The sequence below is a fragment of the Prunus dulcis genome, chromosome 7 (assembly GCF_902201215.1).
Source record: "Prunus dulcis chromosome 7, ALMONDv2, whole genome shotgun sequence".
NCBI lineage: Eukaryota > Viridiplantae > Streptophyta > Magnoliopsida > Rosales > Rosaceae > Prunus > Prunus dulcis.
The window spans coordinates 3455899-3476368 of record NC_047656.1 but is presented as its reverse complement, the minus strand read 5'-3'; the positions used below and the strand labels follow the sequence as shown (position 1 = coordinate 3476368).

Below are 20470 nucleotides of genomic sequence, written 5' to 3'. Positions count from 1 at the left end.
GAAATTCACCTGTTCTACCTATTCCTTGTATTTGTGTATAAATGTGTTACTAACAAAATTTTCTTTGCAGAAGACATCCAATTTTCTCCATACCTAGTGATGCGATATCTACTTGTTTTTCTTATTAGTAAGCACTCAATATGCCCGAGAAACAAGACTATCTCTGATCATCCATTCAGGAAGCGAGACTATCCCTGATCACGTTTCCGCTACATCAGGGAACTGCGAAGGCGACCTTATGCTCTAATCTCCTGAGGTCCTTCTAGACTAGGAGAAATGAGAGCTTATTGTCTGCTCCCACCAGCTTCCTTCCTTGATTGCTTACCTTACCTTGCAATCAATATCACAATTTTTGTATCTTTTTTTTCTTTTTATAACTCTCTGTTCATAAGGGATTTTATTTCTTTAGAATGAACATCCGAAGAAAGAATCCATGCAGTGATCCTAACTCTGAGGGTTATTTGTTTTTGACAGAGAGAAGAATTGTGACTTTTGCTCTTACAGGATATAACTAGATCATCAAGCGCTACTTTATATTTACTGGGCCGATACAAGCTTGAATGATACTTGAGAAAAGTTTCTCCCACCTAAGGATGTAAGCAATACTTGTGTTATTTTATGCTTATATACTTATTTGATATTTTATCTTGAAAGGTAACAAAATGGGGAGATAAGTCCGTTCCAAAAGAATGGCTTGTATGTATCCATGAATTATTAATGCAAATTTTACAGATTGCAAGTTGGATACATTGATAATACACTGCACCGATTAAAGTCCCATAAGAACAAAATATGGGTATAGCAGTGATCAATATGATGCACGCCTGTTGCGTAGCAAATGATGTGGATTGAAGTCCCGAAAGGACAATCCTTTGACATGTCAATATTGATATTGTGCACGCCTAATGCGTAGCAAATTTGTATGGGTTAAAGTCCCAGAAATTAATTGACATGTATGTATTAATCTGTGGCATGCCTGCAGCATGACAGATATATGAGTTCTAAATGTTCCAACTCCCCAAATGGAGATTATCCACGCCCTACTATAAAATAACGCTTCATTGGAGGTTATAATCCACATTCTCACATAATAAAAGCCCCCTGCAGTGGCTTGGGTACCCAAAAGCAAAGAAATACTTATAATTGATGTATGCGCATGCACATGAGAATGGTGGGATCATGAATTGATGAATGACAAATTTTGATTTTGGAGTAGCTACTCAAATCATCAATGGGCTGTGTTGATTGGAACCACGCTCAATTATTAAATGTCGACAATATCATTGGCCAAAATGGAATGAGGCAATTCCATTATAGATGAGAATGAACGTGAAAGAACAAACCCACAGTACGAACCCCAAAAGATGTTAATATTGAAAGTTATACTTGGGTGTTCGGAATAAAAGGGAATATACCTACTTTGTATGACACAATGTTTTTTTGGCATAAACAAGGAATGTTGGGTTTTCTCCATATTTATAGATTCAATTGTGCCCCTTTATTGCACATTTACGGAGATCAACATGTTATCTTTAAGGGTTATTAAATGCACGGAGCATATTGCCAGAAGCGATTCCCTAAAGATGTATAAATAGCTAGGTTAAAGCTATATAATGTGTCATAAAGTATAATCCCTTAAATAAAATCATTGAAGGATTGAAATTGCATGAAGCAAGTCTGTGGACATGTGTCTGAAGCACAAAATCTGTACTCAATAATAATATGCATAAATTGCCTCAGTGAGTACATTAATATGTTTGCAACATATTAAAACTCCTGAAGAAATATTTGTCTCGGCTTGAAAAATGAGCATTATGCCAATGAGATTTTTGCTTATACTAGACTGGACATTGTATTTTCCAGATAAATCTCAGCTCCTCATCACCACATTAGGTTGATGTAAGACATATTTGATGCTATCTCTGCATAAAACCATATACGGGCACATTCTTTTCAAGTAAACTTACAAATAGCCCAAGTGTTGTTAGATATGCAGAATCTAAAAATTTCTATGATTTACATAGAGATAGCTCACTGGAAATATATTTACTTAAGAAGGAATTGTTGTAGGCTGCATCATCTCCACCCAAAAGATCTTTCTACCCAAACTAGTGATAGCATGGAAGATGGATCAGGGGAGGAGACAGATCCTGTGAGAGCTAATCCAGAAGTATGCTATACAGATTGTTGTACTCTTCTTTCTTCCTTCCATCAGTTTTCTACCTCACTAGGTTTTCTCCAAGCAAAGTCTAATGAAGCAACTGACATATTATTTGTGGTCTCCAAGGGGGAGTGTTGTAAAGTATAAAGTAGTGGAGCCCACTTACTATTTGTTTGTAGACTTTGGTGCATGAGTTTATTGCACATTCACGGGCATCATTTCCTTAGCCTATAAATAAGACATTATTGTGCCTTTACATACACACCTCCAATTGAGAGAAGAATGAGAGTCAGGCAGAGAAGAGGAAGAGAAGGAAGAAAGAGGGTGAGTGAGTGGAGAGGAAAGAGAGCAGAGAGAAATTCTCCTAGAGAGAAAATTCAGTGAGCCACACATATTGTAAACACTAAAGTTGTAGCCCTATTATTTTATATAGTGAAAAGTTACTGATGCTGCTCTCCGAGGACGTAGGCATAGCCGAACCTCGTTAAATGCTGTGTCTCATCTACTTTACGTGCAGCTCAATATTCGCACATATCCCAGTTCATTTTATAACACAATATGCAATCTTTGCCATTGACTTTTGGACAGTAAAGCCTGGTTTGGTTGCTGCTTTTCAAAAAAGTACTTTAGCATACTCTCAGGTTTTGCTATGATATAATTCACTCTTATATTTGTTTTCCTTAATAATATATGATTAGTAAATGTGGTACACGTACATAATATCAGAATTTGTTGTCCGCTTAATTTTATGTTGATTTTATTTGTAGATACCTCAACACAACAAGATACAATGGAGGCTTTACCAGAGCAGAACTCGATGCATTCTTCAACCAAATAGATCAGAATTTCTCAAATTGGGTTCCAAGTTTTGCTCCAATACCAATAGGTGTAAAGGACTCACAAGTGTGCCATAGCCGAGTTGGAAAACAGTTTGGTAAGAATGACACCCAAGATTGCAGTAAGTGTTGCTAGAACTGTGTTTCTAAGCAACCTCAGAAGAATTTTGCCACAAGTTGTGGTGCCAACTGCCAAGTAGCATAATCCAAGTCTCCCAACAATCGTAGTGTGACAGCAACCTCCAAGATAGGGGTAGGACGTAGAGTGCTTGGTAATCCTCCAAAGAAACTCAACGACAGAGGACCGTTGGAACTTGGATTGGAATTGATACATACCTTCTAGGATTCCTTTTTTTTTTTTTTTCGTGAGCATTACTTTAACCCAATGTATACCTTCACCACCCTCTTATGGTAATAGAGTTATTAAGATAGTTTGTAGATGTTGTGGTGAGGAGGGTGGCCACCATGGCGATGATGACTGGGTAGGACGTGCTATTTCTCATTGGTGTTTGATGCAGGAGCATCTATGAAGCTCTTAGTTGGGCCCATTAGTCAATTGGGCTAGGGTTCTAGTTCCCTTTAAATTAGTAGTTACTTGTTTTGTTTTCCTCTTCTTACTAGGTTTTGTTTTAATTTCATGTTTAGGTTTTTAATTTCCTAGGTCAATTAGGTTTTCAATTTCTTATGTCAATTAGGTTTTCTATACTCAGGCACCAGCTTTCCGCTCTCTCTTTCTCTCCACCGCAAGCCCAAACCCTCCCTCACCACTGCAATTTATCTTTTTCACCCGGCCATGATTGAAAAGAGGATGTTAGTCAGATCGAGCCAGGTCCAGCCCCAGCCCGAGAAAAGACCTCGACAAGAAGTCTGCTACACAGAGTCCAGCCGGGGCGAGACCCGGCCTGTACTGATTCGAAAAAGGGTCTACAACACAGCACCGATTCGAAAAAAGGTGTGCAGCACAGAGCCCATCCGGGGCGTGCTCCCGCCCGAACCGGATCGAGAGACGATGCGGGTTAAGGATGGTTATTTCGCATGGGAACCTTTGGACAGTGGTGATGACAGTGACGAAGGTGACGACGTGCTATGTATGGTGGAGCATGAGTATTGTAGTTTAATGGCTGCTAGCTAGAAAGGAAGAGAAGGAGATAAGGAGACGTTTTAGAGAATCCAAGCAAACCACTGGTAATTAATTTAATTACCCAAAAGATTTTGATTTTATTTTATATATATTTGGGATCGGAAACAAGGTTTTCGAAGGGAATTTCTATTCCAATTCCTGACCCAAATAATCGGAATTTCAATATCCTATTTCAATTTTGGAATTCGTAAATTGGATGAGATCTGATTTTCGGAAGAAGATTATCTGCAGTTTACTTGGACTTTAAATAACCAGATAATGAATTGTCTGATAAAAACCGGATAAAGTTGTAATTTCATTCAATACAGGGCAAACAACCCTTTCATTTATGTGCGAGAATATTATTTACTAACTAATTTTTCTGTATTTATTTAACAGCGGAAGCGCAAACCAGTAATAAACCAAGAAAGGGGCAATGGTTTTATTTCTACAAAGGTATGGTAATGGTATTGTCTCATCAAAGTTAGGATCTAGTATTGTAAAATTCACTGCCCTAGTAATGTGGACAAATCTGCTATGTTTTTTATTCTTCGTTTTTGGGGTTCCTGACATATTTTTAAAAGACCCACAAATTTCATTCAAAAATTATGAAAACCCTCCGTCCCATAAAATACTCTAAAATCCTAAACCCCAACCCCGTAATTTCAGCTCAAACAAACTAAAGAACAATAGTTTAATGCATTTTTGGATGAAATTATGAAATTGGGTAGCTAGCCTTTAAATTGTAAACTGTGTTCTTGGTTGTCCGTAATTTTTAGATGGGATTTCTGGGTCTTTTAAAAAGTATGTCAGGAACTTATTAGTTATTATTTGTTCTTTTTGCAAGTGTGATTTCATTTGCTGGGAATTAATGCCCAGCTAAGCTGTCTATCTATTAATTAAACATGTTTATGGTATCATAATCGGATTACCATGCTTGACAATAACCCAAACGCACGCTTGTGTAGGCGATATGATTCAGCATCAATGTAGGGAGTGTTTGAAGCAGGATCATGCGGCTACATTTTGCCCGTACAGGAATTATGTCCCAAAGGGCGCAAAAGTTGGCCCCGTCACCATGGTGATGATGACTGGGTAGGAGTTATTGTTCCTCGTAAGTGTTGGAATTGTCGTGCTTCTGGTCAGCACAGCACTGAAGACTGCCCCAAAGAGCGTGTTAGATGGGTATTGTTTCCGTGGCAAGAGGAACACGAGCACAAGAGTGAAGACTGCCCCAAGAAAGAAGCCGCGTGATAGGACACAGTGTTCAGACATATGACTAAAGTCTATTGTTTATGCAGCTTTGTTCGTGCTATTGTTTGTGCAGCTGTTTTAGTTTGGTTGACAGCTTTTTCTAAAATCTATTTAAATAAAATCTGTTTACATTATCCTAGCTAGTGCCTTCTGAATGTCTGAAATGAAATCAAAGGTGGTTGTCAAACTGTTTACCCCGAAAAGGACCTGCCGGCCATTCGCATGGGGTTTGGCCATGGAGGCTGCTTGTTGCAATTGCGAAGGCGTGCCACTGTTGGCAGTAAAAAACTTTAACAAACTGAAAATGCTAAATAATGATGTCCCTCTTTTGGACGAGCGAGTCCGCCATTATCCAACTTTAGATGCTCTCCCTCTTTCTCTTCAACCTCTCCTCTGGAGATTGTGCTTTGCTTCCTCTTTCCCATACACTAAGGATGTTCCAGCCACGTATTTTTGAACCGAAAAGGACCAAGGCCCCACTTCAATTTTGAAGTGTCCAGTTCAATAGGACAATGATCTGAAGAGTGCCTTGTGACGAACGAAAGGGAAACGAGCTTCCCAATCACAGAACAAAGAAAACGGTCAACCCTTTTGTACAAAGCACCGGCTGTAAGGTTGGACCAAGTGAACAAAGCATTGAGCAAATTGGGATCTCGTAAGTTAGAGTCATTGAAATCCTGCATGTTTTTAGTGTGAACGGATCCTCTGCTTTGATTTTCTCTTTTAAGATTTATATGACTTTTGTCCTCCAAACGCCACCTCATTAAAATTTAATATAAGAGACTTAAAAGTTGACACATTATCCTTGAAACAAAAACCTAATTTTTTAGTCATAATTAAAATAGAAAAAAATGCCATAACCCAACTAACAGAGAAGTTAACGTCTTATTATTTTCTTCTTTTTTTCTTCTTCCTTCCCCAAAACCTATGTAATCACAATCCCTTCTCTTTCCCTATAAAAAACATCTGGATTAATTTTTGTACAATTTCCCAACAGTTATCAATCAATTTGTACCCTTCGTCTCTTTTATTTCTTGCAATTCAGAAATGCTTGTAATTCATTTATTCACTCAATCTATTCCAATTTTCATCAACTCAAAATTCCAAAATTCTTAGTATCAATCTTTAATTTTTGAAAATTTAAAACAAATTTCAATTACAAAATACTGTACCTTTTTATGTGTATAAATAATGTACCCATATTTTCTATAAATACTGCATAATTTTTATATAAATAATGTACTTATATTTGCTGTAAATACTGTACAATTGACCCATAAAAAAGAGCCAAGTACTTCTTCGGAATAACTAACAATATGCAATCTTCTCCATTGACTTTTGGACAATAAAGCCTGGTTTGGTATGCTGCTTTTCAAAAAAGTACTTTAGCATTACTATGATATAAATTCACTCTTATATTTGTTTTCCTTTTCAATAATATGTGGTTAGCAAATCATAACCTTCAAGTTCCTCAAAACTTTAGTCCAGAGATGCAGTAGGCTAAGACGGGTCTTGTAGGTGCTACACAAACAGAACATGCTACATAACTGCACAGGTTGTCATATTGATCATTAAACAATGTTACAACGGACATCTGTTAAAGTTGTTTTCATACTTATTCTTAAGATTTTAAAAATGTTTGCACGTTAAATCCACAAAAGTAATCCACACTTTGGTTTAAGAAGCTCACTCCATGGACTGAAGCATAACCTCAATCAGGTGGCAATCCAATAGATCAAGCTCTCCTGATAACATGTAAAAGTAAACCTCTCTAATGTTTATATCGACTCAGTACTGAATATATTCCCCAACATAAAGGGAACGCTAGCGACCCGGAAATTTATTCCCGACCTTGGTAGATATAATTGAATGATATCTTCCAATAATATCAGTGAATTTCTTGAACGGTAAAAGCATAGTTCTATGTAGAAAGATATGAATCAACACAAATGGTCAATATGACTGATGGGTATATTTTATATTATATATTTAATCTTATTCTTAGTATATTTTGGAAGAATTTTGATACTTTGAATTATATTTTCAATATAGGACTTTCGACTTCCTCTAGAGCAAAACATAATCAAATGGACGAATTTTGGAGTAATTCTAGTTGGAGGACATTCGTGAGTCACTTTGTAACAACCCTATCCTAAATTAATTTTTAGTTATTAATTTATTCTGGGAAAAGATAATTTTGCCCCTATAATAAATTATTAGAGAAATTGGTGACTTGTTGACTGGAGAGACTTTGGAAAAATTGTTACATCTTGGTCTGAAAAAGTGTTAAAATAATTAAAGTAAGAATAAATTTAAATGAGGAATAAATTGAAATAAACATTAAAATAAAAGGATTTGAATTAATTAAGGTTTTTGAGAAATTAAAATATTATTTAATATTAAGAAGGGGCAAAAAGATCATTTTAAGTTCGGGAAGGAATTTAGAAATTTCGACTGGACCATGGCGTAGAGCACGTCGAAACGAGTCCGTAGACATGTAGTGGACTCGAATCGGGATTGTAACGAAGAAATGACGATTAGCATAACCGTAAATAATTTGAAGTTCAGTTTTTTTATAAAACCCAGATTTTATGCAGTTTGGCAGCTCGACCAGCTGACTTCCAAAGGTGATATCTCTCAACTCCGGCCACCAATCGAAGGAAGACCAGTCCCGTTAGAACCACCACACTTCCCTCTTCCAGTCCCAGCCCATCTCAGCCTCTATTAGCCATCTTGGTCGCCGAAAACCGCCACGAAACGTGGCAATTTGGACAGTTTTTGACAGAATTTCGTGGAGCTCGTTCGGACACCTTCGGCCATCATTTTCTTCAAATTTGGTATATTTTTCCATCCTTTCAATGTGTTCTAGCTGATGGTTGGGTAGGATTTGATCAATTTCTAGTGTAGGCAACTCGATTTATAACCCAAAACTTGATTTCGGGATGAGATTCCGGCCACTTCCGGTCATTTTTCGAGGTAGGTACAAGAACAAAAGTGGTTCCAAATAGGGTGTGTAAACATGAATTTCCTACAACAAATGAGATAAGAACACGTGTACAAAATAATATTTGTATTAATGAAATTTAGGGTTACAATCTCTGTATTGAATCCTCTGATTCGATCTCCAAAGTGTTTAAAGAAAATATGTGTTTGATACAAGGGTCGTAGAGACTTGATCTTGATCAAACGGGTAGCACGAAGCTTGTTTGGTGTTTGGGATTTTTCTATGGTGAAGGAACTGGCACGTATTTGTTGTGCTTGGTGGCTCTTCCAAAGTAGGGTGAAGAATGCAGAGAGTTTTCTGTTTCTTCTGAGTGCTAAGTTTTTCTGACCTCTTCTTTCATCTCGAGGCCTCCTATTTATAGGCTTTTGTAGGATGTTTGACCTAAATAACTTTCCCTATTTAAAACCTTGTTTTGTGGGATTTTGATTTGATTTAAATCAATTCCCATAATCTGGCAATTTAACCAGATTATCTTCAATTAATTGACCTGATTAATATTTGATTTAAATCAAAATCAATCACAGAAGATTCTTTCATTTAATTTTGTCTTCATCTTGAACCTTTTGATGCACTCATCAAAATGTGGCAATGAATTGGGGTTTTGTTCTTCCGACGGCTGATGAATCTACATTTATCAAGTATTACTGGGAATGGCTTGAAGATGTGCTAAGTAGAAATACCCAGGTTCTTAAGAGCGTCGGTCTATATAATGCAGTGTTTGCCTCATTATTTAGCTATGATCGACACGCTCCAGTCATTCAAGCCTTTCGCGAGTACTGGTGTCATGAGACAAATACTCTTCATACATCGCAAGGAGAAATGTCTATTTTCCTTTGGGATCTTCATGAAATCGGCGGTCTCTCTATTACAGGTCGATTTTATGATGAGGTTATTCCAACCACTGAGAGTCTTAACAGGAAGGATCATAAAGGCGTGTCTTATATCCCACATATTTGTCGCTACTTGTTCTTAGCGTACCACAAAATTTTACGGGACTCCAAAGGAAAATCTGGAGTGAGAATGACTGCTTGGATAAAGTACTGGTATCGAGGGCCATTCAGGTATAAAAAGTCTTCAAGGAAAATTGTACGGAAAAAGTCACAAAAGCCAAAGGAAGACTCTGATCCGTCTGGTATCATTGCGGCGGCACTGAAACACACTGAGGAAGAGGAAGGGGTTTTTGAAGATTTGGGTATAGCTGATGAAGACCTGGATAGATCCTACTTGGCTGCATTCCTTGCTTGCTGGTTGTGCAAATTTGCATTTCCCAAAGATGACGTAACTTTGATCAGACCAGGGGTTTTCAAAGTTGCTAGTCGAATGGCGCACGGTGTATCATTTAGCCTAGCAGTTCCAGTATTGGCCAGCATTTACAAGGGATTGAACGATATTTCTAGTGCAGATGATCCAGGAAATTGCACAACTATTCTACCTTTCCATTATGTGTATGGGTGGTTGGGTGAATACTTCGACACACATTTTACATCATCTTCTGAGAAGTCCATTCCCATTATGGCAAGGTTCTCAGGAAGACTTTTGGCAAAATTTTTTGAAGATTCGACAGCTCGTGCTTTGTTCCGGACTTGTGGTAAAGTGAAAATGAGCCGTCTAGCAAGAGTGTTTTCAGAATGCAAACAACTGACTGATGAAGATCATATTTCTAAAGAAGACTTTGAGTATTTGATATGTCTTCGTTCGGGATTCGTTTCTCTACGACAGGAAAACTACTGAGTCATCCAACCTTATAGCCCACACAGGTTCAGTAGACAATTTTGTTATGTACAACATGTGCCAGGAGAACTTAAAGATGACGTCCGGAATGGGACTGTGCTATCAGTGTACTCACATTGGAAATCATGTTTGAAGATTGGCAGTGCATCTACAATAACCCTACCTACTAAGGACAATATTCGAGAGTTTGAGATTACATCCGATTATGTTATTTGGTGGTCGAAGGTGCATCGCTTTGAATCGACGAAATCAAAGACAATCTCAACTATAGGCAAGTCGTCGTCGCTTTCTCAACCGAAAGCTCTTAAGTCTCATGGCAATGAAGTTTTAGTTCATGATAAACTCACCCATGGTAGAGCACTCTAAGTTCATACAAAATTTAAAGGTAGTTCTACTACTCCCGCACCTCGAGTTCAACACCCACCTCCAGTTGATGTTCCTCCAACTCGAGTCCCTAATAATAAAATAGAAACAGAAAGCGTAGCAGATTCTCAAGAAGATTTCATTCCCCTCGGTCGACGAATTCGCAATTTGAAGCGAGGGCATATAAGTAGCAATGAAGACAGTGAAGTCAACTTTAGGCATAAGAAGACAAGTGTCGGACCTCTCTATTGCGATTTGGACGCGGCATACCCACTTGATGACACATTTTTTTGTGATGTGCCTGCTGTTTCACAATTGGTTCTAATGAATGAGGTATGTATTTTATTTCGCATTGAGCCTCCTTTTTTTTAATACATATATATATATATATAAATTAATTATATATATATATATATATATATATATTTTAGGGAGAAGTAGTGCATCATGTCCCTACTGTGTCTGAGCTTGTACCATTTAATCATTTGCCTATCGAAGAGGAAGATGATGCTTTGCGCCCAATAAGTGATTCAGGTGTTAGCCTAAGAGGTACAATGCCAATCTTTATCACGCTTCGTATTTAGAAATCTGTGATTCTTCTTGCTTAACCATTACTCGTCGGTCAATGTAGGTTCGCTTGCACAGCAACATTTATTAAAGCCGGCTAATTATGCATCCACTTCTGAAATGTCATGTGGGGAGCCCAAATTAGGTGTTGCAGACAAAACCCTTCGCAAAGTAATCTCCGTTTTAGGAAACCAAGTAAAAAGCATAATCTTGAAGGCTTGATTGGAAAGGCTTCCCTCATTCAAAGATGAGCTTGGCAAGTTGATGACTACCCTTGACAATGTAGGGGCGGGCGTCTCATCTTTACAAGCTATGATCGATGCACTTATGGTGACTGTAGTTGACTATCATTCTGCACACTCTACTTACTCCCAAAAGCTGTCTCCCGAGGCTCAGAGCGATCGTTTAGCCACAATTGACTCTTCACTTTCTATTGCCTTGGCTCTGCAACAAGCTGAAGAAGTTCACAGTCTTCTATACTTAAGTCTATTCAATCTGCCAATACGCGTATGAAGGAGTTGAAGAGGGAACAAGAACAATTGGAGTTAAGATTGCGTCAACTAAACGAATCACTTTCAGAGAGTGATGCACAACTTTCTTATCATCATGGTGAGGTCACCCGCTTGAGAGAGGATAAGACTGCAGTTGAAGGAGCTCCTGTACTATCAGCTGCAGATGCCGAGACTTTAGATACATTACGAGTTTCCTTTGAGAGACTGCGTAACGGCTTCAAGGATTTGTCTTGGGAATAGCAAATTTTTTTTTTTTGTAAACTTTTTTTTGCTTTATTTATATTTCTCTTCGAACTTGTCAAAGTGTTGATGTCTACTAGTTAACTTTCATGATGAAATAAAAGCATTTTCTTATTTCATTATATTTTGCGAATGGTTCGGATTGATGGGGGGAAACCCTTTGTTTTTATTTTGATGTGACTAAACTTGGAATTATTTGTCCAAACTGCCTACGTACCCTCGATGAAAAGAGATCAAGTCATCACGTAGTTCAAGGGATTTTTTTTTTTTTTTGGTGTCCTAACTTTTGCTTGAACCGCCCTTTTGGGTTTTCAGTTCAACGGACTTTCTTGTGCTCTAATTTTTGGTTTAGATTGCCCTTTTGGGTTTTCAATCCAACGAGCCACTTCTTTTTTTTGGGTGCCGTATGCAGTTTAAGCTCATGCGGGCCAGGAGCTAGCTGTCACTTCATGCATAGTATCGTTTCAAGAATTTTCCGTTGATAAGGCCAATTCTTAAACCATCCTCCTCTACAATCTTGTAAGCGCCACTTGTGTATACTTCTTATACTACGTAGGGCCCATCCCATTTCGAAGTAAACTTGCTTCCGGTTTTGTGTGTTGTGATGATAGGTCTACGTAATGCGAGGACAAGATCTCCCACCCGAAAAGATCTGGGGCAAACTTTCTTGTTAAAAGCATTCGAAAGCCGAGCTTGATAACACTCTAAGCGTTGTTGCGCTTTGAGTCTCTTTTCGTCTAGTGCTTCTAACTCTTGGAGACGTTGCTTTGCATTCTCTTCATCAGTCAATCCCTCTTGTACGGCCATCCTCAATGATGGAATTTGACTTTCTAGAGGCAAGACTGCTTCCACGCCATACACGAGTGAGTATGGTGTAGCCTGAGTAGGTGTCCGGTATGTCGTCCGATACGCTCACAATGCTTCATTTATCCTTTCATGCCAATCTTTCTTGGTTCTTCCAACAACTTTCTTCAACAGGCTGCAAAGAGTTTTGTTGAACACTTCCGCAAGACCGTTGGCTAGTGCATTGTACATTGAAGAGTTGCGTTGTTTGAAACCAAAGTCTTCACACAATTATCCATCAACCGATTCGAGAATGGCTTGCCATTATCTGTGATGATGTAGCGTGGCACACCATACCGATTAATGATGTTTACCTTGATAAAGCTCACCACATTTTCTTTCTTCACTTCCTTTAGAGGCACAGCTTCCGCCCATTTTGAGAAGTAGTCTGTGGCTGCAAGGATGTAAGAATGATCGTCGGAAGATTTAGGTGCTATTGGTCCCACCACGTCAAGACCCCACGCATCAAATGGCCAAGAAGTAATTGTAGGATGTAGCGGCTCCGGCGGTTGGTGGATAAAGTTGGCATGGAATTGACATGCTTTGCACTTCTTCACATAATCCATGCAATCCTTGACCATAGTCAGCCAATAGTAGCCCATTCTTTTTATTTGGAAATGTAGCTTTGGCCCTGATTGATGTGCTCCACAAATTCCTGAGTGAGCCTCTTCCATTGCTTTGAATGCATCTTCTTCGTCCAAGCATCTTAGAAATACGCCTTCAAATGAACGACGGTATAGAATTTCTTTGTAATAAATGAATCGAGGTGCCCGACGTCGTACCTCTGATCGATGTCTTGAATCATCTGGCAGTTTTCCATGCTCAAGATAATCAATTAAAGGTTGTCTCCAGTCGTCAACGTCAATGGACAGTACCGAGATAACGTTGACTCCTTCTTGCGATGTCCTAAGCGTTAATGGAACGACCCAACGTTGGCAAACTGGAAGATTTATTGCTTTTTCTTTTGTCAATGCCAATGTAGCGGCAAGGTTGGCTAATGCATCTGCCATTTGGTTATCTTTTCTTGGCACATGCTCCGGCGTCACGAAGTCAAAGCTTTCTAGTAACTGTGTGGCTAATTGGTGGTATGGAATTAGATCATCCTTTCTAACTTCGTAGTGAGTCAGCAGTTGGTTGATCACTAACATGGAGTCACCATATACTTCTAAGCTCGATATCTTCATCTCCACGGCCATTTGTAAGCCCATGATCAAAGCTTGGTATTCTGCAACGTTGTTCGAGCAAAGTTCACTTAAGGAGAATGAATAAGGCAACACGTGCCTCTCGGGTGATACGAAGACTACGCCAGCCCCCGTCCCGCCTTTACGAGCCGATCCATCAAAGAACATCATCCAAGCAGGAGAAACGTCAGCGAAGAAGACTTGTTCGTCGGGTAGGTCATCTGAAATTTCCCAGTCTGCTGGAATTGGATGATCGGCTAGGAAGTCTGCAACAGCTTGCCCCTTAACCGCCTTTGCTGGAGTGTAGATGATTTCATACTGATTGAGAAGTAACGCCCACTTGGCCAAAAGCCCCGTCAAGACTGGTTTTGACATAACGTACCTCACCGGGTCTGCTCGTGCAATTAGATGGACGGTGAATGCTTGCATGTAGTGCCTTAACTTTTGGATAGCAAAAACAAGTGCAAGACACGTCTTTTCTATAGGCGTGTAATTTAGTTCGGGACCAGCAAGCGTTCGGCTTAGATAATAGAGTGCTTGCTCTTTGTGTGACTCATTCTCTTGCGTTAAAAGGGCTCCGATTGACCTTTCTTGAGCCGCAATGTACAATTTGAGTTGTTTGCCTGGAATATGAGCTCCTAATAGTGGTGAACTCGATAGGTACTTCTTTATGCTTTCAAAGGCATTGTGACAAGTCTCATCCCAAACAAATGGAACATCCTTTTTCATTAGGCGACTGAATGGTTGACACCTCCCTACTAAGTTTGAGATGAATCGCCGAATAAACGCGAGTCGTCCTTGTAAACTTTTCAACTCACGTAAATTTCTTGGCTCGGGCATATCTCGGATGGCTTTAATCTTAGTATGATCTACTTCGATGCCTCGATGTTTAACAATGAAACCAAGGAATTTACCTGACGTGACGTCGAAAGCACACTTCAAAGGGTTGATCTTGAGTTGGTACTTCCGCAATCTGTTAAACACCGTTCTCAAATCTTTCAAGTGATCTTCTCTTCTTTTTGACTTGATCACCAAGTCATCAACGTAGCACTCGACATTCTTGTGAAGCATGTCACCAAAGATCTTTTGCATTCCACGTTGATAGGCCGCATCTGCATTCTTGAGGCCAAATGACATCACCTTGTAACAGTAAATTCCTTTTGGAGTGCGGAAGGCTGTGAGTTCTTCGTCCTCTGGCGACATTCTTATTTGATTGTATCCAAATGAGCCATCCATGAAAGATAAGGCTTCATGACCTGTGGTTGCATCGACCATGAGCTCAATTATGGGCAATGGAAAGTCATCGTTCGGGCAAGCCTCGTTTAAGTCTCGGAAGTCAACACAAATACGAATTTGTCCAGTGATTTTCTTCTTCACCGGAACAATGTTCGCTATCCATGTTGGGTATTTCATCTCCCTAATAAATCCGGCGGCGATCAACTTGTCAACTTCGGCTTCGATTTGACTTAAGAGCTCCGGACGGAAGCAATGTTGAGTTTGTTTGATTGGACGCGTTCCAAGTTTGACTGCAAGATGGTGAACCGCCATTTTCGGATCGAGGCCTGGCGTCTCTTTATACGTCCAAGCAAAGACATCTTTATACTCAAGCAACAACTGATGATATGATTCCTCTTCGCTAGGATTCAAAAGTGCCCTAACGAAGATAGGTCTTGGGTCTTCATTTGTGCCCAAGTTGAGCTCTTTTAATTCATCAACAGTCGCTTGGCCCCCATCTTCTAATGCAGCAGGAGCGTCATGAACCTCATCCTCGAAAGGTTCCTCTTCATCGAGCTCTTTAATCGTAACATGATGAACGGCTAGAATCTCTACTTCTTCATCATCACCTTCATTTTGTTGATTTAAAGCTTTCCGAGTTTGTATGATTGTTCGTCGTTTCACTTTGAGTTGGTCACCTGAAGTAACGTCTAGTGTTGAGAGACGTTTCATACGTGACGGGATCAGGCTCCAGATTTCATTATCTTCCGTTGAATCAACAAGAACTCCACTTTCCAACTCTTGCTGGCTTTTCTCTTCAGACGGTTGGCTTGGAACTCCGAGTCTTTCTAGTGCTGATCTGTGCGGAGCTGATTGAATTCCCCTTTGATTCTGATGTCTAGATATCCTCTTGAACACAGAAGGTCGTGATGTCGATTCTTTGATGCAGCCAAAAACTGAGGTCCGCTGAGTAGGGTTGGCTAAACGGTCGAACACTGAGGCTCTCTTAATAGCCTTTGGTTCTTCTTCCTCCTCAACCACTTCGACACTGATGTGTTGAACTTCTGCCTTCTTTTCTTTTCTTCTGGCAGAAATCTTAACAGGTGGGACAGGAGTAAAACCTAGGCCTGTTCTAGCTGAGCCGATTGTGTAACCCTGCTCCTTCAACTTCTTTTGGGTTTCGCTAAGGCCATGTGTCCTTTCTCCTGTGACATCAGGATTGAGCTCTCCTAGCGAGGAAGACAAGCCGAAGTCGTAACCTGATTTTGACATGAGCTTATAAGCATTAGGATCAAAACCTTCTTTAGTTCTTTTGACCGGAAGATATTCACGTCTTGTTGCATCTTGTAATGGTCTGACGAACCTTGGTACTGAAGATTTCGACACATCTGAATTGCTCAACTTGGGTAAAGGCATGGTTGTAAACTCCTTCAAGAACTTCATGTCACTTTTCCCTAACTTCCTTGGTTTCACTTCTTCTCCAAATGGGGATTGACCTTCCTTCCTTCGGGATGATGAGACATAACGAAGAACAGGAATAGATACCTTCTGTGAATCTATCTGTGGTGATCCCATTTATCCAAAGGCAGTGCTTTTTGGCTTGTTATCGCCATTTTCTTCAGCGGAAAGGCACTTGGACTGCTCATCTTTTCTTGGTATGGCCTGGCCAGTTGAGTGAACCTCAATGGGAATAACTTCAGATGCCACGTCTTCATCGATGTAGAACTTGGGGTCAGTGAAATAGGATTCGGCTTCTGTAAATGGTTTGACATCACCTAAGATTTTCTTCACTCCACCTCTGTAAAATTTGAAACATTGATGTAAAGTTGAAGGCACTATCTCATTTTCACGTACCCACGGCCTTCCTAAGAGAAGATTGTAGGAAGTCTTAGCATCAATCACGTGAAATAGGGTGTTTGACTTTAAGTCACCTATCACGAGCTCAATTCTGATCATGCCCATGGCTCTTTGCCCTCCTTGATTGAAGCCTTGAATCATGAGACGACGTTGAGGCAATTCGTCCACAGTGATGCCTAACTTTATCATTGTGGACTTAGGCATTATGTTTACGACTGAACCTTTCGAGCATGCGACTAAGTTTCTGTTTTCTCACATACCCGGACACGAAAAGCGGACGGTTGTGTGGTTTGGACCCTAACAAAAGATCTTCATCGGTGAATGTGATGGAAGCACATGTCGCACAACAGATAGCACGGCCTTAAGACTCAGGCTCTAATTTTTTGGCCTCTCTTATTTGATTTGGATGAATATTGAGATCCATCAACGTCTTTACCAATGCTATGCGTATTGCTTCAGGAAGTTCCACCACTTCCTCAATATTGAAGTGCGATGGTGAATCTTCTACTTGTGTCAGGACCTTTTGTACTTCATGAGTTTCCGATCTTCCTTCCGAGACATCTTCGTCATCTACTTGATAGCAAGTTGTCATATAAACAGTCTCCGTTGGTCCTCTTACGAAGAACATTTTGGGAAAGTATTCTTCTAGCGTAATTGGAATTCGTGGTTCTTGGATTAGTGGTCCACTTTCTTGGCCAGAATCTCTCTTCACCATTATTCTGGTTTTGGTTTTAGAGCGTTTGTGCGAACTCCTTTTTCGCCGCTTCCTCTTTGATTGAGTATTTTATCATTGAGGAATGCGCTTCGTACGAGGTTTTCGCCGGGTAACGAGCGTCCATCCTTCATTGTCATCGAAAGATGAATCACCAATGAAGCCATCACCACCTTGATTGTTCGGTTGGCCCGCCACTTCTTCTGTGCACGGATCAGTCACCTGGTGTATGCCCCTTGTTGATTGGAATTCCAATCTTTTCGACAATGCGGGCAGCGGCACCGGATCGAAGGATCCAAACACAATTGTGGCAACGTTTGCATCTGCGATTTCGTCAACGTCCAACTCAATCCTTCCTTGCCTAGCTAAGTTCATGATTAGCTCCTTCAACACGAAGCACTTCTCTATCGGATGGCTGACAATTCGGTGGTATTTGCAAAACTTAGGGTCGTTAACTCATTCATCTCTTCAGGCGGCTTACATTCCGACAATTCAATCACCTTCTTTTCAAGCAAGTCCTCGAGCATACCTGCTACATTGGAGTCAGGAAAGGGGTATGTTTTTTCCTCTAACTCCTTCAAAGTGCGTCAACGTCTATCCACTTCTCGAGATGGCTCCATCCTTTTGACTTCTTTCTTCTTGTCTCGGGTGGAGATTTTGACAAGGACAGTGTTTATTGTCATTGCTTCCTTGTTAGGCTTCTTGACAGGCTTATCTGTCTTTTGTCCAAAGACTTTCTCCTTTCTTTGCTCCATGACGGGCTCATGCTTTCCTCCGTGACTAGCTATACTCAACTCCATATCATGGGCACGAGTGGCTAGCTCCTCAAACGTGCGGGGTTTAATTCCTTGTAGAATGTAAAGTAACCCCCAATGCATTCCTTGAATGCACATCTCAACGGCCGATAACTCCAAAAGCCTATCTTTACAATCCAGGCTTAACGAGCGCCATCGATTGATGTAATCGACGACAGGTTCATCTTTCCATTGCTTGGTATTTGTGAGTTCCATCATACTGACAGTGCGACGAGTGCTATAGAATATGTTCAAGAATTCTCGCTCCATCTGATCCCAACTGTCAAGGGAATTGGACTCCAAGTCTATATACCAATCAAATGCATTTCCTTTCAAGGAACGAACAAATTGTTTCATCAGGTGGTCACCCTCTGTCCTGGCATTATTGCATGTTTCGACGAAGTGTGCAATTGTTTTAGGTGGCCCTTTCCATCGAACTGTTGGAATTTGGGAGGTTGATATCCTGTTAGCATCCGCAAGTTGTCTATCCTCCTAGTGTATGGCTTAGAATACATGAGCGTGTCTCGAGAAGGTGCTCTATATTGAACCCTGATGGTGTTCGCGATCATGTCCAGTTGTTGGACCGACAAAGAACCCACCGAGGCAGCGTCAACTTTTTCGTGTGACTTCTCACCCTACTCTATTTCATGACCCAATCCTTTCTCACTGGATTTAGCCTCATGATGTGGTGCTTTCTTGTGTGCGTCTTGACCAGGCTCCTTATCCTGATGCGCTTCCCACTTGTTGATGAGAGAAGCAATCTGCGCATCCTTCTCCTCGACCATCTTAGTCAGTTTTGTGACCGCTTCACTCATATGGGCCAGCTGTTCTTCAATAGACATAGCTCCCGTCACCATGACCTGCATAGCCATAGAATAAGACTCACCTACGGACGCCGAGGTAAGTTTCTTCTGTTGATCGTCAGGCGGGGATCCATGGTATGAGCCTGTGCTCGAGTCAGCGTCTGAAACAGGCGAGAGTAAGAGTTCTCTTGAATTCTTCGAACCCGAAAAACTCCTCTCTTCACTCCGAGAATTTCTCTCATCTGCCTGAGAGGTATTCTTCTTTTGCCCCAATCAGGCCAAATTGATAACCGGTTAGCGCCTTTGGTGAACATCTTTCGCCTTGGCTTAAGTCGGTATAGAAGTAACATGTTGAGTTGCGGATATCACCTTATCCTTGCTCCGGGTGACTACCCCAGCAGAATCTCCGCTTGAGAATGAGGCGCTCACACTTTTCCCTTTCGTGGTAGGAGCAGTTTGAATCTTCTTAGAGGCCATCGTTTTTGGCGTGTTGGTTGATTTTGGAACTGGAAAAAGAGATGAGAGGCAGAGATGGTCCCACTGGGCATGCCAAATTTGTAAACACGAATTTCCTGCGACAAATGAGACAAGAACACGTGTATAAAATAATATTTGTATTAATGAAATTTAGAGTTACAATCTTTGTATTGAATCCTCTGATTCGATCTCCAAAGTGTTTAAAGAAAATATGTGTTTGATACAAGGGTCGTAGAGACTTGATCTTGATCAAACGGGTAGCACGAAGCTTGTTTGGTGTTTGGGATTTTTCTAGGGTGGAGGAACCGGCACGTATTTGTTACGCTTGGTGGCTCTTCCAAAGTGGAGGAAGAATGCAGAGAGTTTTCTGTTTCTTCTGAATGTTAGGTTTTTCTGACCCCTTCTTTCTTCTTGAGGCCTCCTATTTATAGGCTTTTGTAGGATGCTTGACCTAAATAACTTTCCCTATTTAAAACCTTGTTTTGTGGGATTCTGATTTGATTTAAATCAATTCCCATAATCTGGCAATTTAACCAGATTATCTTCAATTGATTAACCTGATTAATATTTGATTTAAATCAAAGTCAATCACAGAAGATTCTTTCCTTTAATTTTGTCTTCATCTTGAACCGCTTGATGCACTCCGTCGGATGTCGCCATTTGTCATTTTTGACAACTAATCCAATTTTGATGAGTCACACGCCACATGGGTGAATTACGGGGCCCACGATTTAATCCACCGAACCCTAATTATTTTCTTGTCCAATGGAATTTATTGCACCAAAATTTCTTTGTCTACA

General features: G+C 40.3%; 1 protein-coding gene and 1 long non-coding RNA gene across 3 annotated transcripts; one reads left to right on the top strand and one right to left on the bottom strand.

The window, feature by feature from the left end:
- The first annotated feature begins 3418 nt into the window (after nucleotides 1–3418).
- LOC117633885 lies at nucleotides 3419–5510 on the top strand. 2 transcript variants are annotated; one of them, XR_004586717.1, is made up of 4 exons: nucleotides 3419–3479; nucleotides 3708–4182; nucleotides 4517–4573; nucleotides 5086–5510. It is a non-coding gene; the product is annotated as an uncharacterized LOC117633885 (long non-coding RNA). The 2 variants fall into 2 exon arrangements; XR_004586716.1 differs by lacking the exon at nucleotides 3419–3479 and having other exon boundaries at nucleotides 3551–4182.
- Nucleotides 5511–12807: 7297 nt separating this feature from the next.
- LOC117635200 lies at nucleotides 12808–16602 on the bottom strand. Its single transcript, XM_034369550.1, has one exon. It carries the CDS (start codon nucleotides 16600–16602, stop codon nucleotides 12808–12810), a length of 3795 nt encoding a protein of 1264 aa, XP_034225441.1.
- Between the last annotated feature and the right edge of the window lie 3868 nt (nucleotides 16603–20470).

Excerpts from the sequence above, each read along its gene's own strand:
- LOC117635200 (XM_034369550.1), bottom strand. The coding sequence starts at position 16,602 with ATGGGATCACCACAGATAGATTCACAGAAGGTATCTATTCCTGTTCTT.